Source organism: Myripristis murdjan, chromosome 2 (assembly GCF_902150065.1).
Source record: "Myripristis murdjan chromosome 2, fMyrMur1.1, whole genome shotgun sequence".
Taxonomy (NCBI): Eukaryota; Metazoa; Chordata; class Actinopteri; order Holocentriformes; family Holocentridae; genus Myripristis; species Myripristis murdjan.
Window position 1 is genome coordinate 9,553,237 of NC_043981.1, and position 24,498 is coordinate 9,577,734.

Below are 24,498 nucleotides of genomic sequence, written 5' to 3' on the forward strand. Positions count from 1 at the left end.
ACTTTTCACAGGCAGACTTGAATTCCTATGAACAGTCATTCCCGGTGCCTGGGTCTTATGCCAAATACACAAGCTGCCCATTCAACCATACTGACACACACACACACACACACACACACACACACACACACACACACACAGTTCTGGGACTTTGGCCGGTTGCTACCAGCGACCGTTGCCACACCTCTTGAGATATGTGAATGGACAGAGTCACGTGTTTCGACCCCTCCCCCCTTTGCCTCCCCCTCTCTCACTCTCTCTCTCTTTGCATTCCTTCTCTTACTCTCTTTCCCTCGTCTTTCTCTCCTCTTGTCCCCTCCCTCCCTCCCTCTTTCCCTCTTTCCTTGGCTGCTTCTCTCCCTCCTCCTTCCTTCCTTCATTTCCTCTAACTACCTCCTTTCTGTTTGAAGAGAGAATAGCAGTGTGTAAATTTACATGGGGGACGCATTTAACACTCCCACCACGTCCTGTGCAACTTTCAGTGTTCCCCCAACCAGAACAAAAGCTCATGAATGAATCAATGCCTTTCCTTGTTTGAAACTTTGCAGGAACTTGATTGCAGCTAGGTTAGAGGGGAACACTGCCAGTATGCCTCAGAAACTTTCAAACTGAAAATCTACTTATTCCTACTCAGTTATGAAGTCCCGATTGATCACAAACGCTATGCAAACCAGGGAGTCACAAAAAATCATACAGCCGGACTGCCTTGGTCAATCAGACTGCTGTTAATATGTTTGGTGATATATTCATAGTAGTGGTCCCTTAACACTTCCCCTCTTCCAAAAGGAGGTCGGAGGTCAGAGGTCAGATACAGAACAGCATCCTGCAGCTGGATGGGATTCGGCATCTTGCCCAATGACACTTCAGTAGAGTTTGAACCCTCCTGTCTGAAGGCTGCTTTCCCTGCTTAACATGTCACCCTGCTGCCAATACGGTGACAACAATTTTCATGCGTCAATACAAAAATGAAGTTTAATCCAGTCACAAGTCCTCTGCAGAGAATGGGCATGACTGGGATTCCTTCAAAAGCCCTGGGAAAGAAAAAGCTATTCATTTTTTTAGGACGTATTTGAGGAGTTTCATTCAAAATAACGTGGTGAAAAGAAATGCCGACTAGAACTCATCAGTCAATGCGTCAGGTTTTTTCAAAAGGTGAATAACTCACTGTGGAACTGAAGTCCTATTTTCACATTGCCCTTTATGTGGGAACACAAAGTTGAAGTGGCAGCTTTGAGCTGCTCTAAAGACAATGAATTGGAGTCTGACTTTGTGGACGGGAATGAATGAATCAGTCTGTCAATGGCTCTTTCTTACTTCCTGGCTCTGGCCACACCTCCACAACTTTAACTGGCCAAAACACACACAACTTGCATCACTGCCCTAACTGGGAGGAAAAAAATCTCTTGTATATACATTTCATTCAAATATTCAAACTCCATGTGGTTTCCTGTTGCAGTTTCAAATCATGATAAGTTTCAAATCATGATTTTTCAAGTATTCAAAATCATCGTAACTGTCTTTTATGTGTTACTACATGTAATTTTGAAATCAAGGTGGGTTTGGCTAGCTCCACTGAAATGTTACATTCTGTAATCATGACTCATTGGGAAACTGACATCAAGGCAGGGATTGTTGCAAAATGACAGGACAAGACGTTGCAGTGTGCCAGGTGTTTGGGCATGGAAAATTTATGTTGCTCCTCATTATGGAGAGGCATAGAGAGGGCAAGAGAGAAAAGGAGAAAAAGAATAACAAGAGGAGGAGGACACTGCAGTTTGTTTTTGAACGTGAATGTTGTACTTCAGCTGAGCAACAGGCTTGCAGTGAAAGTTCAAAGACTCACCACAGAAAATAAATCGCCCGACTCAAGCTGCTAAGCCAAACAAAGGCAAAGAGAGAGAGAGAGACAGCATGTGAAAAAATGAAGGAGCGAAAGGGAGGGAGTCCGAAAAGAAAAGCAAGGAGAGAGATCGGGAAAGAACAAGAGAAAGCAAGAGAACTGGAGTGAGCCGGACGGAAACGAAGACACCACGAGATGCAGGGATTGATGCAGGACAGCTGATGATGGAAACAAAAAGAAAAGCTGGAGAGCAAATCACGCCACGGAGGCAGAGGCAACGAGAAACAAGTCAGAAAGGGAGTCAGGGATGGAGTGAGTGTGTGAAAAGAGAAAGAGTACGCTGTGTTCTGTCACAGGGATGGGGTGGCGTGTGACAAAAGCCCCGGTTAATACACAATGACTGCCAAGCGGAAAGAATGTTAAATCCTCCGAGAGAAAGAGAAAAAGAGAGAGGGGGATGAAGGGGTAGCCGAGAGAGAGAGAGGGGGAGGGAGGGAAGGAAAATCAGACACAAAAACAGAGAGACAGAAAGAAAGAGAGAGGGAGGGAGAGAGGCAAAGCGGGTGAAAGAAAGGATGCGAGGAAGGGAGGCAAGGATGGACAGAGAGAGAGAGAGAGAGAGAGAGAGAGAGAGAGAGAGAGAGAGAGAGAGAGGCCCCCTTGGGTTAGGGAACCGGCAGCTGGGGACAGCTGAGGAACCTGCTGGCTCCGTTTGAGGTGGGAGCGACAGAAGAGACTTGACTGAACCAGGAAAAACAACAATGAACAATCCACTATTTCTTCAACTGTTATGCAAATTTCTCAAGTTACACCTGACTATCAGTTATGAAGGTCATCATGTGCGGTGCCACAGGTTAGCAGTGTTTGCTCTTGGTCTGAAAGATATAGTTTTGACATCTATTGCAAATGTGACAGGACTTACAATTTTAGCAAGAATGATCATTTTTGCATCATATTTCTCATTTTCACTGAAAAACTATAGAAATGATGTGATTTTTGCTGAGGTCTGTACCAAACAAACCTGTTTTCTAACACCTGGAGAATATGCTTTTAAGGCTGGGGCATCTCTGTAGTGACATAATACTTAATTCACAAAAATACTTTGTCACATTTTACCTTGATCAAAAAATAGAAACTTGGACATCTCTCTTGGCCACATTATGATTGATAACATTTTCATTGATTGAACTAGAAACTTAAAATGAACACTTTGGTAGATATTTTATTACTTTAATATCCCATTTAGACTGTCGCACATTGTTGTCTATGCCCACAGTCTTTACTCTCCCAGTCAAGCTGAAGCAGAGGATGCATGTGACCTGTCAATCATTATCAGTCCAAACCAAACATCGTCATATCCCGAACCAACCTACACCCCCCTTTTCGTGCGATTTTGTTTCAGGTAATGATTTTTGTTGCCGTTCCTGGTTTAGCATTGCATTACATAACTGCCTGCTCTCTATGTGCAGAGACAAGGGTGGTGATACTAAAATCCAGAGTCATTTCGACACATTTATAATTGAGAGTCCCTGCTCTACATCTCTGAAGAGCTGAGCAGCTGTGGTTTGGAGAGATGAAGTATTACTGCGCATGATTGTGTTCCTAATCCTTTGATTTTGCATGCGTTTGATTAATTCTAAGCCCGGACTCTACTTCCATTTTGGAAAGAAAAAACAAACATTAACATTGTCCCAGCCTTAAAATACAGGAGGATCCAGGTTTTTTTGCCACCTGAGAAGTTACTCGCCCCCCTTTCCGAAATGATTACTTGATTTAAAGTTGTACCATGACTCATTTTGTTACAGTAAATGAGGGATATTGCATTAAAAAAGTGCTTTCATCCCCACCCTACCCTACCCTCCCTTTCCCTACCCTCTCTGTTCCATCTCGCATCTGAGCCAAGTTGAGGCAGCAATGCGGCAACTGGTGCCTCCCCGATTCCCTCACTCCACCCCCCACCCCCTTTTCTCCAGCTATCAATTCCCCACCTCTCATTCGTCTCCGTTCACTTGCTTTTGTCTGTTTTTTGCCCTGCTCTGCGGGATGCCACGGGATACACCATGCAGCAGAAAAAAAGAGCAGGGAAACGGTGATCTCACATTAGGAATGAATGGAAGTTGCATGGCCAAAACACTTAAGGGAATAAAAAAAAACAAAGAAAAACCCATCACTACCAGCCTCCCCTCATACCTGTGCTTCCCCATTCTACTTTCTCCTATTTCCTTTCCACCCTATTCATGAAAAACATCTCATTGTCCTCTGCTCCCCCTCATCTCGCTCCAGGAAGGCAGTGTAGCGGCAATTACCTCGTCCAAGTCTAGCTATCTGTCTGTGCCAAAAGTGGATGCACTGGAGAAGACTGGAGTGCAAAAGAAGAGGAGGGGAGATGGAGAGGTGGGATGTGAGATGTGAGATGGGGGCAGGGCATGGCTCTCATCACATATGGGGAAGAGAAGGAAAAAAACACCAGCAGCCAAGACACCAGCAAAGAGAGAGAGAGGGAGAGAGAAAGAAAGAGAGAGAGAGAGAGAGAGAGAGAGAGGGGAGAATGAGAACTGTAAATGAGCGTCAGGGAAAAAAGAAAGGAGGAAGACTTGAATGAGCGATTCCGCTTCACATCTCCCGCCAGATTTCTGTTTTTTTCTGGGAGGCGTCTCACTGCATCCCTCCATCTATCCGTCCCGCTATCGCTCCATCTCTTGAAGGCTGAATCAGTAATGAGTGTTTTTATTGCGCAGCATGGCAGGGCGTGGTAAGCCTGCTCATATTGCATACAATAGGGTTCAGTATCATTCCATACAAGTCAATTATATGGCAAATAAGTTGTTTGTGCCTACAAAATAACCCTGGGGCAGAAAAGAAAATTACGGCTAGTGGTAAACCTGGTAAAGTGGTAGGTTAGGGTTTAAATTATTCTTATTTGGACATGATCGCCTCAATATTCCCATAGAGGAATGTCATATGTGCATATTTCTCAGCGGATAATGGCAACAATGAGGAAAAGTGGATCAAGTATTTTGGGGGAAAAAAGAGCAGCCATCAAGTCCAATGCAAGGGGAATAAGGCAGAGAGAGAAAAACAGATATTGGAGAGATCCATATAAGCCTACACAAAATCTCCTACTGGCTTTAATACCCAAGCCTGATATCCAAAAACATGGCTGAGCTGTAACCCGAACCACCGCCAGTATAAACAAAAATCACTTATTTTATGTTTTCACTCATTAAAACACACTATGTTTAAGCATTTTGCATTGGTTTGACACTATTTGCAGCAACGTATCCTCTTAATTTGCCGCAGCCACACTTATTTCAGTCATGACTTGCAGTGAATAGTCTCTATTTCAAATAAACGGGTGAGGATACACATTTTAGACTCGGATTACCTTCCACTACACCCCTAAGAGAGTTGGTCACACTGGTCCTATTTTCCCAAGGAGAAGAAAATGGGTTGGACCTTTTGACATATCCCTCCCACAGTGGCAAATATGCAAAGTCGTCTGAACAAAGTATTGAAAAATAATAATAATAATAAAAAAAAAAGACAACAGAATGGGAGATTTGCACGAAGTTTGTTAGTTTCAATTGTGTGAGATCAATGGTGGAAAGCCTCTTATATGGATCACGCTTTAACAAAAGTCACAGGACTTCGTGCGTGCCAAGGGCTCTATTTTCTCGCTTACTTTTCGACTCAAAATTAGACTTAAAACACCCTCGCGGGCAGTGAAATAACCCTCCGCTGTCTTTCACGCGGTTGTACTTCCGTTCAAGCGCGTCTTATCTCCGCAGTTGGATATGTTGTAACAGGGGAAAAAACATAAGTGCCGTTACAAAGTTATAACTTGGTCAATGCGAAGGCAGCGTTTGAAAACATCCCGTTGCGTAACCGGACACCGAGCCGTGTGAGAGAGCTGAGAAGCATCTCTGTGAGCGATGGAAACTTCTTTTGAGGGACTCATTTTCTCTGCCATGCTGGAATACATTACAGGAGGTCTTGTATTCTGGGGTTAAAACGCGGAAGTGCTAAACGCTACTTTCTCACACTGGTAATTCTGAGACACAGAGGAGGCACACATGTGATTCCACCCCCTGTGACTTGTGACAAGAAGGATTTAGCAAGCCACTTGTTTGAACTGTTACAACTTTTATCCCCAAAACAGAGCGTCCTAAGCGCCTGTCTGGGCAGAATTTGAAGAAAAAAAGGTATACTCACTCCTCTTCCCATGTTTGCCAGAGACTTAAAATCTTCCCAGTTCAAGTAAAAATTGAAAACAACAAAAAAATTCCACTTAAAAATATGTACAATTTAAAAAAAACACACACACGCACACACACAGATTCTTCAAAAATACAAGCACTCCTGGATGTGCCCTGTAGTTTAGTCGGGGTTTCTCTCTTCCGCACGTGTCACTCCTCCAGGACACGCATCCGAGCTCGCGAGCCGCCGCGGCAGACCCTCCAATACTTATAGACGGCGTTTCTTCCATTCTGACGTAGACGCCGTTTGCTATGGTAACCCCACGGATGGGGGCGGGGCATCCACCATTACTGGGCGTTATTGCATTGCCTTCTCTTTTTTTTTTTTCCCTCCTCAGCAATACACACATGCAGCTCACATTTTTCACCATGGATGGGCAATGAGACGTTAACTGATGAATAAAAGAAGTGTAATAAATTTTAGAGGGACAACAAAACATAACACAGCAAAATGATAAGTGACTGTAGAGACAGGGAGAGTGTAATGGCACAATGGCAAGTAAAATGCCATAAAGTGTGATAAGGTCATCATAAACTCACTTATTGGGTGGCTACAGTGGCATTAGGATGATGCTGATTTGTTGTTACAGTGCAGCAGACACACACACACACACACACACACAGAGAGAGAGAGAGAGAGAGAGAGAGAGAGAGCATACAAACATACACACAACTGCACACATGCTCCCAGCCTGCATTACGCTGATGTTTAGTTCTTTCATGACACTTTATTTTTGAAACCCTGACCTCAATTCAGCTTTAAACTTGGGTTGTTGCTCTTCTGTGCAAAGAGGCCCATCCTGCCCCACACACACGCATACACACACACACACACACACACACACACACGCCGCTGATTCATCGACACCTCGGCCAGCTAACAGCGAGGATCGCAGACACCTTCCCCGCTGCTTTGACAAGGTTGCTGTGCCCTGATAGAGGACACCCTACTTCTGCTCCTGACCCCTCGCGTCCAGAGCTTAAAAAGCACATTTATCTCGTCCTGTGTTGCGGTGGAGATGGGATCTGCGCAGGAGAGACGCACCAGCAGGGTTCACACACTTGCCCAGCACCAGTGCATGCCCACTTTAGTGGTCTAAAGGCAGCTGGTGATGGTAAAAGGGCAGGGGTGCTGTTAGTGATTGCACGACCCCCAATAAAATGCCCAGAAAAATAAGTTTCCCTTAGTTTTCACCTTGCTGTTAAAGGCAGTGTTTATTCTTTTTGCATCCATTTTTCCCAAGTTTGACACTGTGAATGCAATGATGTCAGAGGATGGGAATCGAGTTTGCAACAAGTATGCGGATTTTGCAAACGACGCAACAGTCAAGAGAAAGATGATGGATCAGAAAACCAAAAGGGAGTTATTTTCATGTCTTTTGTTTTTGTTTTTTGCCTCATCTGCGGCCAATCAGCAGCCGTCTCTCTCTTCTCTCTGTGTTTCTCATCACTGTATCTTATCGCCACTTTTACTAAACAAATTCCCTGGATTACGTGCACCTCTGCACCTTAATCCAGCGGTATCAGCGGGCTGTAACAGCTTACGTTTTGAAAGCGGCCTCCTAAGCCGTGACTCGGGCAGACTGAGCTATTGGAGAGCTATTGTGGCCTGATAGGTAGACTGTGTCACTCTCTGTCTGGCTCTCTGTGTATTCCAGCAGGCCTTATCAGCCGCATGGAGAGCACTCTGCAGCAATTGACAAGATAAGACCCGGCTAGATCAAGCAAGGACGGCGTGATTTCGCTGTTTGGCTTTGACAGCACTGATGACATTTCATCTTTATCTGTCACTCGCTCCCTTTCTAATTGTTACACACACCGGCACAGTCCCATCATTTCACATGCCAGTGGCGCTGAATACACACCGACCTGATCATCTTCTCCATCTCTGCTTATGAATTTTGTATGCGGTATCTTCCGTCCCGTGCACAAAGACCTAAATCACAGATGGACACACAGCAGCAAGTCCTGGCACTGTGCAGGAGTGTGTGTGTGTGTGTGTGTGTGTGTGTGTGTGTACATGTGTGTGTGTTTATGTGTGTGTGTGCATGTGCCTATGTGTATGTCTACGCCTTTTTTTTTTTTTTTTTTTTTTTTTTTTTTTTGCAAACGCATCCACATCCATGCATGTGTGTTGAGTGGAGCTCGCATGTTGCCGGTGTGCGCTATAAATAGCCCAGATTTTATTTAGATGTTGGAGAGAGAGAGGAAGAGAGAGAGGGGGAGAGCTCTCAAATGAGTTGCCATAGCAACAGGCACGTTCCATGGCCCTGCTTGTGAACGAAGAATGAAGGCATGATAATGTCTCTCTCTCTTTGTTTTTGTCTCTCTCTCTCTCTGTGTCTGTCTCTCTCTCATTGCTCTAGCTATTGCTTTCCATTCAGTTCAGTTCATTTTCTGTGTAGGCATGACAGTTTAACAGGTGCAATATTGCCAGGGCAGTATAGAAAATGTAAATTTTCCAAACCCACAAACAGTTTATACAATCAAACCATACTGAGCTGATTAATTACTTGGCTTGGAAAACATCTATCACACATCACATCCTCTCTCTTCTCTCTTCCTCTTTTTCTTCATCTCTCTACATCCTCCATCACTCCCTCCATCACTCTTGTTTCCATGCTTTCACTGTCTTACTCTAGCACCCTCTGGTGTAAAGCAGATCACCTTCAGGATATGAAGTTGGGAGGATAATAAACTGATCGGCTGATTGATTCAGTTAATTGATTTGCAGAGAGTTTTCACAGAGGATGATCTTCATTGTCTGGTGTATTCTGCCACACAGACACGTTTACCTTGTGTGTCGCTAAAGTGTGTGTGAAGCGGGCCATCTGTGACCTGTGTTTGTATAATGGGATACCATGTGCACACACACACAGAGAGAGAGAGAGAGAGAGAGAGAGAGAGAGAGAGAGACAGAGGGGAAAGGGGGGTGTATAATAGCCAGCGTAAACACAGAGTAGATAGCATTAGAGTGGTCTCAGTTAATTTTCACTCAGGGCCTCTTTGCATTAGCGGTCAGCAGAGCAATCCATTGCAAACACTATTGTGGCAGACTGACCCTCAAGATAATGGACACACACACACACACACACACACATACACACACACACACACACTTAAAGGTAAAATCCAACCCAGTAGATGAGTGTGTCATATGGTTAGTGCAGTAATACAGAGCCATCAAGCAAAGTGTGCACATGGAAAGCAGAGATGGCATAGATAGCACTTTAATGCACTTTAATTTCCCGTGCACCATGGTGTGGGTGAATACTCGTTTCTGATTGGCTGATGCACATACGTTTCGCCCAAGTCATTCATGTCTCCCTGTTTTTACTGAAACCCTGTTAACGCAGTAACAACGGGTATTGTACCTCGCAAAGCACTTGTAGGCTTTTAACGCTGGTGGTATTGTAGGCGATGGCACTTGGTAATATGGATTTGTGGAAATGGCATGTGCAAGCTTGCAGAGCTCTCCGTCTATCTCCACTGTTAATTGTTTTGTTCCTGAGACCGCATGCCCCCTGTTTTGAAATCTTCATCGCTCCCCCAGGACTGAAGTTTGGGAACCGGTGATGCGAATGATCCCTCTCTGAATGGGTCATCACATTCCACAGACCCGACTCATTGATCATGTAACATTGTGCATGGGCGGTGTCCCGGGGTAAACCTTGTAACAACGTCCTCCTTCTGCACCATGACTCTGAAATCCTGTTTTTACCCTGCGTGCGTTTTAATCAGGCAAACAAAAAAAGCCCCGCGGGCAGAATCTCCTCCCCAGCAGGAGAAGCGTGTGCAAAAGAAACAAACTTCCAAGCAGCCTCAGTGTACAATGATGTTGAAAAGTTTTATTATGAATGACATTCTCATGACCAAGATGTCCTTTACACATCCACACTTTGTTTTTTCTTTTTTTTTCTCATTTTTTTGAGCTGACGAGCAGCTCGGACAGAAATGTAACATGGCAGTTAAATAACGATGAAACACTGAACGTTCCCTCTGTGACGGTGGCGTTGACTCAGTAGTACGTCTCCTGCTCCACCCAACCTAGAAACCAAAGGAGACACAATTAGGGACAGAGTTTGGGGGGGACGGTTTGTCCAAAATTCTCCTCGGCGTCTCTCACAGACAAAAGGGTTCCCTTCACAACGCAGCGAGAGGGCTGTCTTGGCGGACGAAAAGGCCGTGACATTTTCACGTTGCGTGCGATCTGCAAGATGATATCATCCTCTCACGCCGGCTGCCAGTGATGCACAGTCTCCGAGAAGAAGAGCGAGGCTGCATGGGAGCATTCGCGAGCGAGTCACTTCCTGAATTTAGCAGCGAGGCCGCCAAGGCTCTCCTCATGATGTCGTCGAGAGATTTTTCCCGGAGCTGCTGCCTTGGCGGGGAACTGGCAAGCCGACTTAGAGAGAGGTTGTGGCATTTTTGTTTCGCAGCTGGTCATGAGACGATGATATCATCCTCCAGGCCGGCTAGCAGGGATCCATAAAGTCCCTGGGCAGAAATGACTCGGCTGTGTGGCTAAAAAAGGCGGAAGCTGCTGACACTCTGACCTGGTCCTGTAGCTCAATAGGTAGAGCACTAACACCGCCATCCACTGGGATTTGATTCCCATCTTCGCCTGTCATATCATTTGATGTTTGCCCTTTGGATAGACGTGTCCATCACATGTCATATCTGATAAAACTGGGCAGGAAGTGAAGGTGATTCCAAGCTTGATTTATGTGATTTAGCCTCTTTTTTTTAAATGCTGCTCCAAGTCTACATTTTGGAGTTTTATTGTTAACCCTGCAACGGACTTAAAGTCACAATGGAAACTGCATTTTGAGATCATCTTGCTTCCTTAAATTGATGCATTTCCTGTTGAAACAGGCTGTAAAGACAACCCGTAACATGGAGAGGCATCTTTAATAAGTGTCAAATGAGTGAACAGCCGGGAGGTGAAAGGCCGTTTTATTTTATTCAGAAATGTGATGATTTTATTGGTTGTTCATGCCTGCTAGTTAAGCATGATGTCACCACTGAATGCAAATGCAAAAGTAAAAGTATTTTGGTATAAACGTTTTAAACTGATTTGGCATATTGTTTAATAGGCAAACATTCTGGCATGGAAAATGAGCCAACAAGTTTCATTGTGACTTTAAACCATCAGGCCAAAATTATGGTTACCCTGCTTTATAGTGAAATTGAGAAGCTTGCATGAGCCCAGTGCTCAAAAAAAAAAAAAAAAGCTGGAATACAGTTAGCACTGGTCTGCAGAATGTCTTTACCCTATTATTGAAATGTTTTTTGAATAAATATTTTTGGTTATATATATTTTTTTAAAGGATTGGATTCGTTGTTTTCTTAAGGAAGATTCAAACAGGATGAAGTGGCTTTTTTCCCTGTGATATTAACGTGGGTACAGAACACATTATTCACCATGGATGGGCAACTGGATGTTCACTGATCTGTGCTGTGAGACTCAGATGTAGCAGACAAACAAGCACACCCATACACAACACACACACACACACGCATGCAAGCACAGCTGTGTCAGAGCTAACATGCATGCAGGTTCTGTGCAGCTCAGTGGGTGGAACTTGGCATTAACAATGGCAGGGGTTGTGGGTTCAATTCCCACCGGGGCTGAGCCATATGCCACGGTTCACTGGTCTGTGTGGAGGCTCAGTTGTGCCAGTGATGACAGACAAATCCACAGACACATGCACACACACACAAAAATAGACTCCAAAATGCAAACAGAGCCTCATGCGCACATCCACATAAATACATACACACGCATATACATCAGCAAATACACACACACACACAGTCTCGTCTGTCTGTCACACTGACATCTCCCTCTTTTCCTAATCTCCCAGTGCCTCTGCTCTCTGTATTTGGCAGCATGTCACTGCTGTTGTGAGAGGTGACATATTTCTCATTCATATTTCCCAACACAGCACAGTGTTGTCACGATACTGTTGCATGAGACTGAATTAACATAGAAGACAGTAAATGTTCATTTCTTTCACCAAATGTCTCCAAAAATTTGTATTTTTATGTTTAAATCTGATTACTTTCACATCCTGGAGAGTGGCAGATTTTTAGTGGTTGCTTCTTCATCGCACAACAGAGGGTGTATATAAAAATCTCATCCAGCTATACCATCACAGATTTTTAAACAGCCTGCACACCTCTCATTTTGAACTTTTTGAGCACTCATGAACATCCTGTTGCTGCTGGAAACACACTGAAGTAACTGCAACAAGGCACCATCTAAATGCCGTTTCATTTTGACTTTAACAGAAGAGGAAGGCCTGGAATAAACGCACGGCCTGGCTTTGACAGTTGGGCTGCAGGAGTCAGCGGAAAATCACAGAGTCAAACGACGAAAAATGTGGCAAACTCTTCAACGAAGCTGACAACACTGGTGCCCAGAGTCAAAAACTGGCACTCGGCGGACATCAAAACCTCTGTGCAAAACCTCTGTGCAATTGTTTGTTGGTCAGTCAGTCAAAATACAGTTATCGTGACAACACTAATATACTGTGAAAATTCTTTACAAACTGTACAATCTTTACCAAACCCAGTGTTCAAAGGATAAAACCGTCTTCCGCACATTATATTTATACTATATGCATTATGATCTGCTCCATTGATTGGATTGAAATGATCGGATTCTCGACATTTAGCTCCAACAGAGAGCAGAGGCACTGTTTTTCACGGCAAGAGGTTTCACTACTCATCACAGATGTAAAAAAAAAAAAAAAAAAAACAGTCGTATCTTACCGCCTGGGTTGCGTCGGAGGATGTATCTTCGAGCCTCGTCATACAGGAAGATGAGGAGGGAGTATGGGAAGGCACAGAACCACCAGCATGGCCTGGGATGGGCGGATGGAGAAGAAGAGACAGTTAGAACTTAACAGTGAGTTTTACATTATTCGGAGTGGATGAGGGTTTTCCAAGAACACACAAATAGCTTTAGGAGCAAACATTAGGCTCATGTCTTAGAGTTTGTTTGTTTTATCCAAAGACCAGCTGTGAGAATTCATTTAGAAGCTTTGTGTCGGCAAAATAAGTCACAGAAAGTGTTGGATTCAGGGTTGCATCCAGTTCACTCGATGTGCCCGAGAGAACCATGTGCATGAAAGGACTCCCGTTCTGCCTGAAGTGATCAGATTATCAGAGTGTCCCAAAACACACCACAGCTCTGAATGTGCCCAAACACACACACACACCATCAAAGTGTTGTCATTTTTAAATGCTGCTTATTGGTTTTGTATGACTGTCTCTTGTGGTTTTAAGTGTCTTTTAATGACTTTGATGACTGGTGTGAGGATTTGAGGAATATTTTATCTTTGCTCATCATCTCACGTCGCTTAAGTGATGTGGGGTAAAAATTTAAAAGATGAATGGAAACTTAAGATTTGGCATGTCCTTAGGGGAGAAACTGACACACTTTCAAAGAGAGGATCCAATAAAATGTTTTGATTGACTGATTGATTAATTAATTTATTGGCTCGGTAAGGAAACAGGCTAATAATTTTACTGAAATACTTACAGACATCGCTGTCCTTGCCATCAAGGTTGTAGTGACATACATTTTTATCTTAATTATTTTCTAGCCCTGAATTTACTTCAGCAAAAAGCACCTTTGCATTTCAGGGAGATATCTGAATATGAATCAAGGGAGAGACGGAGATGGAGAGACAGAAATAGAAAAAGAGACAAACATTGAAATGCAAAAAGCAAATGAGGCAGAAACAGGGGCAGGAAGGGGAGAACCAAGAGGAGAGATGGATGGAAAGAGAAAGACAGAGAGAGAAAGACTGCAAATAGAGAGGCAGAGGGAAAGACAAGAGGTTGAACAGTAATGAGACAGAGACTAGAAAGTTTAAGTTGGATGTGAAACTGCTGGGCTAATGAGCTTAACACACCCTCACAGGTCTAAGGCTGCTTTCTATTCTTCTGTCAAGCCAAAAAAAAAAAAAAATCTCATTACTAGATCTGCCTCTGAAGTGAAAATCACAAGAAATTCTACCATCTGCAAGATAATATCCACCAATTTTAACAGCGCAACAAGGCTCGTCCATCAGTGAAGGCTTCAAAAGACTCTTTCAGACCTTTCATGGAGTACTTTTACGTTCACATAGTGTTCCAGATAATAGTTTGCATCTTTCACATCTGCCGTTCTCCTGCTCTTTCCTGTGACAAATTCACACCAAGAGATGTGTTTTACATTTCCACCTACAGAAACTCAACCTTGACCAAGAGAAAATCCAAGGAAAAAAAAAAAATAGTCAAACCAGTCCCGCCCACTCTGTTTGAATGACGGGTGATCTGTGGGACGTGCGGTGCAGAAACACCACAGCGGTGCTGACAAAATGACAGCAAACAGGATTTCGTGGATTACCACTTTAATAAGGATAAACTGTTTATGCAATTTGTCATTATGCTCATGATTATCCCCATGTGCATGAACAGAAACAGATTATTCCAAATATCTGCATAGAAAATGAGACCACGGGAGTGAAACGATGTGCTGTAGGTATACCTCAGTGTCCTAAATAATAACTTCATCATCATGCATGCTGTTTGCTTGTGCTGGTGTTTAGATGGGGTATTTCTAAGCAGCATAATGGCATATGGAGTGGACACTGGAGTGGCTTAAAAATGCCACCTGTGGTTCTTGCAAATAACAAAAGCCTACTGTCTAATTACACAAATGCACGGTTCTTGATATCATTAAGATTTTACTCTGTGGGTGTATGAAGTTCTCATTAGACAGCAATGAGGCTTAATTTCCTTACTTAAATGAGGTGTGTGCGCTCGTGTGTGTGAGATTGTTTTACTCACTTGAGAGGATACATTCTGAGAGCGACGTCCATGCCGGGGCAGTAGGAGAGGAAGGCAGCCAAGGCCGTCTCCTCAAACAGGCCAAAGATCAGGATGCGGTTCCTGAGGAGGTGAGGAAGAGTTGAGAACACGATTAGGACAATTTAAATCATATATATGGAATTATTAATGTGTTGACTCATGTGAGGATGCTGTGATGGAGCTTCTGTCACAACCAATGAGCCAATAAGACCGAGTAAAGTCAGTATGCCCTACATATTACAGTATATACTTACTTCATTCCTTGTTGCAGGATGGAGTTCCTCCTGGTCTTGCAGATAATCAGATCGGCCCACTGGACGATGACGATGCTGGCGAAGAAGGCCGTGTGGCAGGTGAACTCCACAATCTTTCTGCGCTCGTATGTCTGGTGGAGAGCAGGGAGAGGAGAAACACATTACCACATCTATTTCTGTGTCTGTTCTTCCATTGAGATTGTAGTCACCATGAAATGATCTCTCATTGCTCTGACCTCCAATGGCAGACTGTGGCATTTTTTAAAACGGGAGCGTTACTAACCCACTGCTGTCCGTAGCTGTCCTCCAGGTCGTTCATGTATTTGTCGTCCCAGTGAACTCGGATGCCCAGCAGGTCCATGGGCAGGAAACCGTTCTCAGCCAAGATCACAAAGTATGTGAAGAAGCCGGCTGTGGCCTGCATCATACCTGACAGAGGCGTGACAGAGCGATTTATTTCAGACCACAGAAGTTACAAAACAATTAGGGTATAACTTGGTATTGTTGTATTTAGAAATGCTGAAATAAGAGTGCTCTCTCTTACCGATCTGCCCGTAGGCTATACTGATGAGCCTCTCATTGACCAGTTTGTCTGTTTTGGGGTTTCTGGGCTGTCTCTTCATGATGTCGCTCTCAGCTGCTTCGTAAGCCAGGGAGATGGCAGGAACCTGGGAGGCAACGAAAAAGGACAAGTGATTTTACATACTGAATCATTTCCGATTTTGTTTTATCTATTTGTAGCACAAATAGGAGCTTATCATAGTTATGGAAAACATTAACATGTTGTGCTGTTACTCAGTTAATCAGTTCATAAGTCAAAATGCTCACCATGTCAGTTCCCAAGTCGATACAGAGGATGGTGACGGTTCCCAGAGGCAGAGGAATGTTGGCGATGATGAAGAGGAGGAAGGGTGAGATTTCGGGGATGTTACTGGTCAGGGTGTAGGCAATGGACTTCTTCAAGTTGTCGAAGATCAGACGGCCTGACAAGGTGATAGAAGACAAGCACGAGAAATTAATATTGTGAAAATGAGATGAGAAAACACAATGTGACAGTTGATGTTTCTTGCAGTCTACGTTATGAGTACATCTATGAAAATTAGAAGCCAAACACAGGACTTTATCTAAGACTAAGTCTATCAAACTACATATGTAATTCTATTTATGTATCCCCCAAATTTCACAGTTTTGGTATTATTTCACTATGTCACTATATCATATCATGGCTTCTGTGGATTTCAGTTCAGTTAGCATTTGTTATAAGTCAACACACCGGAAAATGTTCATTTGTCATTATTTAAATACAATATATGAGGATGAGCATGTGTCAGCCATCAGCAGTTCTGTCACTGAGTTCTGTCACTTCCAGCAGATATGATGTAAGACAAATGCAACATGGACAGCAGGGCAGGTTTCATTCATCTGAAAGGCAGCATTTCCTCCATTGCTGAATGCTTCAGTGGAACTCGGACGTAAGACTCACCCTCTTCCACTCCAGTGACGATGGAGGCAAAGTTGTCGTCCAGAAGGATCATGTCAGCAGCCTGCTTGGAGACATCAGATCCAGCGATTCCCATGGCAACGCCGATGTCAGCCTTCTTGAGAGCTGGAGAGTCATTCACACCGTCACCTGTCACAGCCACAATGGCTCCCTGCAGACAGAGGGAAGACGGGTTAGATGTACTGATGCTATCACTGTAGACATCCTGGCTTTCTTTTTTCCTTGCTGTCCTGTTGTTTCCCCACAACAACTGTAAATGTAATTTATCCAGCAAACCATCCTAATATCGCAGCAATATTTGCCTACTTAGCTGAATCAATCTAAATATGATTTTAGATTGTGGCTTAATGCTATTTGCAATGTTAAACGTCTTTAGATTCTAACGCTAAATATGACTTACTTCTACAGAAAACAGTACAGTTTAGTCCCACAGTAAGGATTCATTTCTTTAGGTTAGTTTTCTTCAGGTCCTGCTGTGAATCATGGGTTGTTGGGTGTCTACTTAACTCATGTAAAAGCATTAATATTTGTTTCATGTGATCAAGTTGAGGAAAGAAACTTGTGTGTTGGGATGCTGGGCCAGAAAAAAGTCAAAAACCAATATAGCTAGTCCTCGACTGTTAAAATAGCTGTGATTGTCCTTGAGTGCTGACCTGTCTCTGGCAGCCCTCCACAATGATGAGTTTCTGCTGAGGGGAGGTTCTGGCAAATACAATCTCAGTGTGGTACTTCAGGATATCATCGAGCTGCTCTGAGGTCATGTCTTTCAGCTCACCACCATGAACCACGCAGGCCTTGGCATCCCTGCAGAGAAAACCACGTCTGGGTTAGGACAACACTTCTAATCTGAGATTCTGTCTCTGAGAAGAAAACTGAGGCTGGGACATGATCAGGATGACACGGGCGCACTGACGTCAGGAAAGGGCAAACAGGGAATTCAGGAAATTGCATAAGTAAACAGACAGCGCATTGGCATCCCCCGAGAGGAAAAAGGTTGAGTCATCAGCGAAAAGCTAGATTTGGACTAAAGTTCAGAAACTGAGAAAAACTATATGATGCTCCTAATGATAGCCACACTGTTTTGGCATTTGTCAGCACCTTCAATAGTTTATCTTGGTCGCTGGGTAATATTTTATAATATCTTGCCAACACAAGCGACATCAGTCTATTTCAATGACAGTTCTATTTTACAATGAAAAAGGTAAATAGGATTTATGACTTTCCTGCAGTCTAGCCAAAATATCCATTTTACTCTTGAGTTTCTTGATCTGCTTAACTGAGAGTATTTCTGATGTAAATTAGTCCACGCTTAGGTAGCTTGTTTATTTTTGCAGTGCAACTATGATCTGAACATGAAAACTAATGGCTGAGGCAGAAAATGGCGAAGCCTCCACTGCAGAGCCATTTCTAGATTTATGTGTCTCTTCTGGCTCAATGCTAAAAGCCTTTTTGGCTAAGCAGATTGCAGATCTTGTTTGCCTCTGCTAATTTAATTTGGTACCATTAGTACTAATTAATTGGCTTCCAATCTCCCATTCAGCAACTCTATAAATTCCTGGCTGTCCAGTCACTTAAACTCAAGTTTTTTTTCTTTATAGACAGGTGGACCTCAGCAAATTTGAAAGCCAGAAATGGGTCCATTACGAATTAAATTTGTTACTTTGAGACCTGAATATTGATCGCTTGGTATAAAATGTTCAGACATGGGATGAGACACCACTGAAGACTTTTTGCCATATTTTCATTTAGTTTACATTATTACAGATTAACAATAGAATGGGAAGCAGTAATCACAGTCACTGCTCTTGCTTGAAAGCCGGTTTTAAGCACTGCCTATTTAGATTAGTGGTTAAAAAAAATATGCTAATTGCTCAGTTTGTCAGGGTTATGCAACAGCACATACTTTCCACTGTAAATGAGAAAATAAAGCCTTGATTTTCTCAGCCACCAGGGGGTGCTAGAACTGAACAGGGCCAGTTCTAATTAGCTTGCCACTCCTACAGGTAGAGGATAATTTCCCCCCAAGTCACTGTAACTCAGCAGGAACAGCTGAGCACTACTTCCTCATTCAGACATTTATCATGATATTCCCAATGTTAAGAGGGATTCCCAAAACAATATTTCAATAAAAATATACCCTTGTCCTTCAATGAATGCGCATTGTAACAATTATTAAACAAATAAAAAAAAGAAAAACAATGAAGGAAGTGTACAAACCTGGGGTTGACCTCTGACACTGGAACGTTAAGACGGGCAGCGATGTCCTCAACTGTCTCGTTGCCTTCAGAGATGATGCCCACACCCTTAGCAATGGCCTTGGCTGTGATTGGATGGTCACCTGTTACCATGATAACCTGAGGCACAGAGGATGAGATAAAACTGTCAAGCTGAAGTTTGTGGCAGGTTTTACACGTCATTGTCCCTCAAGTGATTTACATCAACTTTATTGGGAATTTAAAAAAGATGGCAGATTTAACTGATGATGCACTAACATTTTTACATACAGTGCACAATTTCCATTGCAACTCTTAATAATGAATACTAATTTTAAAATGAAGATGTTGGTTTTCAGCAGGGCATTGCAAGTGGCCAAACTACTGAACTAACTGGGGATTATGCAGCATCATTCACATTCCTTTGAGGTTTGAATTAAACATATTGTGTTGGTTTAAGGTTTAAGGAATTTGGATCATTTGACATTAACTTGTACTTCATAACTTAGTTATGTGGATTTGGTCCAGGTTTGAAAATGATTAGTAGATGCACACTTCTCTGGGCCAAAAGCCGTAAAACACTGCAGAGACATACCTTGATTCCAGCGCTCCTGCATTTGCCCACAGCGTCAGGCACAGCGGCACGAGGAGGGTCAATCATAGACATGAGGCCAACAAAGCACAGGTTCTCAGTGGGGAAGTTCACCTCGTCAGTGTCAAAGGCAAAGCCCTCTGGGAACTGGTCATCAGGGAGGCTGAAATGGCAGAAACCTGGACAGGACAGTAAATGGAAAAAAGCATGTCAACTTTTGTTTACAGTTCTACACAGTTTTGTATTATTAATTGTGTTGTAGCTGTAAAATAACCAAACACAAGTGTCTTTTCAACCCTTTGTTTAGCCATGGAAGTTGGCAAGAAGCCTTTCTAATTTTCAATTTTATTGTTTCACTAATCCTACAAAGATGCATTGTTACACTGCATCCCAGTGCTGAGGATTTTAGGGATTTGACTGATGCATTTCTTGGTTCAATCATTTCCAGACTATAGGATTTATCCATAGAATTGAATTGGACCGTACCCAGCACTCTCTCTCCAAGCCCTCCCAGCTCAACATAGGCATTCTGGAAAGCGTCTTTGGTCTCATCGTCTAGAGGCTGCTCTTTGCCCTGGATCATGATGGTGGAGCAGCGGTCCAAAATCCTCTCTGGGGCGCCTTTCATCACCAGCAGGTGCTTGGATTCCCCAGGAGTCGAGTTCTTATGGATGGAGAGCTGTGGGACAAGAGGTTGCAGGAAGGCAAGGATTTCATCAGCACACTCAAATATTCTTTACAGGATGGAAAACAAAAAGCCAGACAGGAATTAGTCAGGAAGAGAAACAACTGAGAGCAAAGACCAACGGTAAGACAAACAAAACTTTGAATATTGCACTTCATTGTGCATCAATTCATGGCTCCCACTTCAAATACTGTCTTACAATGTTCTTTTGTCTGTGGGTTTTGGCAGCCTACTGAAAATTGTTTCGAACATTGCTTTTTTCCCACAACTGCAACTCAGAAAGCTGATAAAAACTGATCAACAAAGCAATAATGAATAATTAAGTTTAAACCTATTAAACATCCTAGTCATTTTGGGTATTTTGTGTCTATTACCTAAAAGTTGTAAATAACCTGGACATACCTGATATTTGTTGGTGGAGTTGAAGGGGATCTCAGCAACCTTGGCGTATTTTTCTCTCATGTCTTTGACGGATCCGCAGCACAGCTCAATACACTTCAGCAGGGCAGACTCTGAGGCGTCACCAGCTACATCCCTCTGTTGAGTGATTGAAAATATAAAGATTTGGATCAGCGGCTTTGGCCTGTATCGTACATCACATTGTTAGCATCCAGACACTTGAGTTGTTCTGCTTTTTATTACGCATGACAGCCTGGTTGCAAAGTCATGAAAAATGTTTCATGCTGTTACATAATGTTCGGAACCAAGCCAAACCACTGGCTCAAACATCAAATGAAGAATATGTTCTATGTTTTTTGTCAATTCCTCAAGAGCTGACATTTTAGAGACAGAAGTTTCCTACAGGACAGAGACAAATGAGTTCTTTCTTCGATGGATAACAGTATAATATTTGGATCAAATGAATGTTTGAATTGAAGAGATACTGTATGTTCCAAAATTCAATCAATCAGACCATTTGAAAAAAATGGACGCATCCACACAGAGTTGAATCAAGGGCCACTAGACTTGTTTGTAGCTTCTTGAAGATGTTTCACTTCCCATTCAAGAGCAACCAGCTGAATGACCAGGAACAATTACAAGATGGTCTACTGCAAACAAGTCCAGTTGACCTCGATTCATCTCTGTAACTGAAAACTACAGACAACTGGACACATCAAATAATTGTTAATCGAAAACTGAGGCACCTTATTGGGCACTATTTCAGTTATGCCTCATCTTAAGATGTTTGCTCGGAAAATAGCTACAAGGACTTTTACAGGGACAGTGACCTGTACTGGTGAATTTCAAGTGCCATTTTCAATCAAACCCTTCAGTTGTATTACTTATGCTTGGCTGCCACAATTCATCAAACAAAACAAACTCCTCTGGTCTTCCAGCCCACTTTTTGGTTTGGCTATGTATCATTAAGAAACATTCAATTACACCGAGAGGGATCTTTCTCGTTGTTGTTGCTGTTCTTGTTCTTGTTGTTGTGTGTGTAACTTGTAGTGCCACTTGGCTGGGTTTGTATTTTGTTACTGTCCCAACGGTTCCTTGCCAAGACAAGATCAATCACTTCTCACACGGTAATTGTATCTCGTCTTTCAGCTGAATAATAAATCAAGTAGGTCTAGTATCCTATTCAACAAACACATTTCAGGGAAGTAAGAATTGTTCCAAGAGGTACTGTGGGTAAATTATACCTTTGGCTTGGTATCATAACATATTATGTGCTCCTTTACAATCAGGGTTCACAGATGGTGTTACACCAAAAGCCAAAGCTCCCATACACATCAAGGTTATTGATATCTTCCTCCAGTGTTAAATTATTCAGGGCCTTTTGTTCTGGTGTCAATTGGTGAAGTAGAGCAAAACGAACATTGTTTGGTAATTTAAAGTTTTAATGGAGGGTGTTGTGTGCAAGACAGATTGCCACCTTCAGGATGGGAACGTTGGCCTGCTCTGCCAGGAAGACAGCACGATTGCAGAGTCCAGCGATCCTGGCCAGGGAGGCCCAGGTGGCAGAGCTGCGGTCGAAGGAGGTCCCGCTCTGGTTCTCGGTGGTGTCAGCCTCATGGATCTGGTTGTCAAACCACATGTGGGCCACGGTCATCCTGTTCTGGGTCAGAGTGCCAGTCTTGTCGGAGCAGATGGTGGAGGTGGAGCCCAGAGTCTCCACAGCCTCCAAGTTCTTCACCAGGCAGTTCTTCTTGGCCATACGCTTAGCGGTCAGGGTCAGACACACCTAGAGATGGCAAGCTGACACTTAGCTATCACATCTTTAATTTCTCGATAAGGCACTCTATCAGTATATTGTAGATAGTAGATAGTTTTGGCTTTGTGTCTCTATCTGTTTCATCAGTGATTATGACCTTGACAAGAAGTACATGCATCATACTGTGATTAGTACAGCAGCCAAATGCAAGCTGATGCAGATATTCCAAGGTTTTCAGTGATATCAGACAAGAAAATGCAGATAATATAAGACATGACAATTTGTAATGGTGATGTAATTACACCACCCTAGCACAAATGGGTCTGAGATTTTGAATTGCTCAACAAAGATGCCAACAGCTATTGCACAAATGAGCAATGAGCAATAGTTACTGGTATTTTTTATAATATGTTATTGGTTATTGGTAATAGCAGAACCTTGAGTGCTGCCAGCCAATCAGAGTAGGGGCTCTTTCAGGCTGCAAAAAATGACCTGTAGCTCTTTAGGTGAAAACAGCACACTGGAAAATAAATTACAAAAGTATGTTTCTGCATTATTTTCTCAAGAAAAACTATATAGGCGTGGTTCTCAGACTCAAACTAATAATAGTAATTGCACTAAAAATACTTCCTTCTTTACATCATGTATATTAATGCACACAAACACAAAGAGAAAACAATCAAGACACAAAATAAGTCGTAACTCACAGTGACAGTGGCCAGGAGACCCTCTGGCACGTTGGCGACAATGATACCAATGAGGAAGATGACAGCCTCCAGCCAGCCATACCCAAGGATGAGGGAGAGGATGAAGAAGGACACGCCCAGGAAGACGGCCACACCGGTGATGATGTGGATGAAGTGCTCAATCTCAATAGCAATGGGAGTCTTGCCGCCCTCGAGACTGGAAGCCAAGGTGGCGATACGACCCATGACAGTGCGGTCTCCAGTGTTGATGACGACTCCTCTTGCAGTGCCTAGATGGAGAGAGGGATTTTATGTTTGATTTTTTTTTTTGTTGTTGTTGGGGGGGGTTCATCAAATCTGGTTAATTTTGACCCTATAATCCTTTTTCGTGTGCACTGTTTTGTGTATCTTCCACTATTTCCTTGCTCCCTACCTTCAACACAGTTGGTGGAGAAGAAAGCGATGTTCCTGGTCTCCAGCGGGTTGTCATTGGAGAAATCTGGGCTGCGAGTCTGGGGCTCTGATTCACCAGTAAGAGAAGAGTTGTCCACCTGAGAGGGAGAAAAGTAAAAGTAAGTAAAGTAAAGAATGAATGAACATCAACAGACCTGAAAAAAATGTCTTCAGGGTTTCACGCCACAGGAGGGATCAAGACAGAACAAAATCAAAAACAATGACTGGCATGCGGGTCAATATATTAAAAGCAAAAGTGTGGATGATGACACATTTGGGTCAAGAGGAACTTAACCCAAGAAATAAACAAGGCAACAGCCAACATTTCTCATGTGATATTAAAAAAGTTTGTATTTGATTTACAGCTAGACAGTGTGGTATGTGAGTACATCTTGGTCTCCCCATTCCAAAGCCAGAATGGACTGCTCTGCCATTCCATCTAAAAACTTTTTAAGTGTGGTTTTATTGGAGGTTTTTAAGAAAGTTCTGTTGAAAAGTCCTTGCTGTGCCACTAAGAACCCCCTCTACAGAAACCACTGGTCCATAGGAATGTCTGTCCGGACAGATGAAAGACTTGCAGCAACAAACCTTGCAGCCGTGTGCCGAGATGATACGCAGGTCAGCAGGGATCCTGTCTCCGCCTTTCACCTCCACCAGATCTCCAGCCACCACGTCCTCGGCATTGATGTTCTTCTTCTCGCCGTCACGGATGACCAGAGCTTGCTACCAAACCAAAGACGCAAGAATTCTCAATACATTTGAGCTCTAAAGCTGACATTTCAAGGGCTATTACTTTTCCCAAGCAGGTTCTGCTTTTGTGGACTGAGACATACCATTTGTAATTTGTTGAGCGACATTGTTCCAAGAGTTGATTCAAATGTTTTGCTTTACTAATTACATGCAATATATAAAAGGAGGTGAAAGCTGGGTAAATATCGTTGCCATGTTTCTTTGTTTGTCTCTCTTGATAGGAAATGTTGCCAAATGTTGGTGACACA

At 43.1% G+C, this 24,498-nt stretch overlaps 1 protein-coding gene across 3 annotated transcripts in view; it reads right to left on the reverse strand.

The window, feature by feature from the left end:
- LOC115372609 (sodium/potassium-transporting ATPase subunit alpha-1) overlaps window positions 1-24,498 on the reverse strand; it is a 59,619-nt gene that overhangs the window by 27,222 nt on the left and 7,899 nt on the right. Inside the window, exons 7-23 of one of the 3 annotated variants that reach the window (XM_030070656.1) lie at window positions 24,089-24,223; window positions 23,481-23,598; window positions 23,069-23,337; window positions 22,083-22,391; window positions 20,609-20,743; window positions 20,008-20,200; window positions 19,525-19,700; window positions 18,934-19,070; window positions 17,370-17,520; window positions 16,699-16,867; window positions 16,044-16,198; window positions 15,760-15,883; window positions 15,499-15,644; window positions 15,216-15,346; window positions 14,941-15,042; window positions 12,874-12,965; window positions 10,010-10,143 (exon numbers count right to left, since the gene is read on the reverse strand). In XM_030070656.1, the coding sequence (XP_029926516.1) occupies window positions 10,115-10,143; window positions 12,874-12,965; window positions 14,941-15,042; window positions 15,216-15,346; window positions 15,499-15,644; window positions 15,760-15,883; window positions 16,044-16,198; window positions 16,699-16,867; window positions 17,370-17,520; window positions 18,934-19,070; window positions 19,525-19,700; window positions 20,008-20,200; window positions 20,609-20,743; window positions 22,083-22,391; window positions 23,069-23,337; window positions 23,481-23,598; window positions 24,089-24,223 (2,571 nt within the window). In that variant the 3' untranslated portion in view covers window positions 10,010-10,114. Of the gene's footprint in view, window positions 1-6,052; window positions 6,286-10,009; window positions 10,144-12,873; window positions 12,966-14,940; window positions 15,043-15,215; window positions 15,347-15,498; window positions 15,645-15,759; window positions 15,884-16,043; window positions 16,199-16,698; window positions 16,868-17,369; window positions 17,521-18,933; window positions 19,071-19,524; window positions 19,701-20,007; window positions 20,201-20,608; window positions 20,744-22,082; window positions 22,392-23,068; window positions 23,338-23,480; window positions 23,599-24,088; window positions 24,224-24,498 lie in introns of those variants that run through there. The other 2 variants (XM_030070665.1, XM_030070647.1) reach the window with 2 other exon arrangements.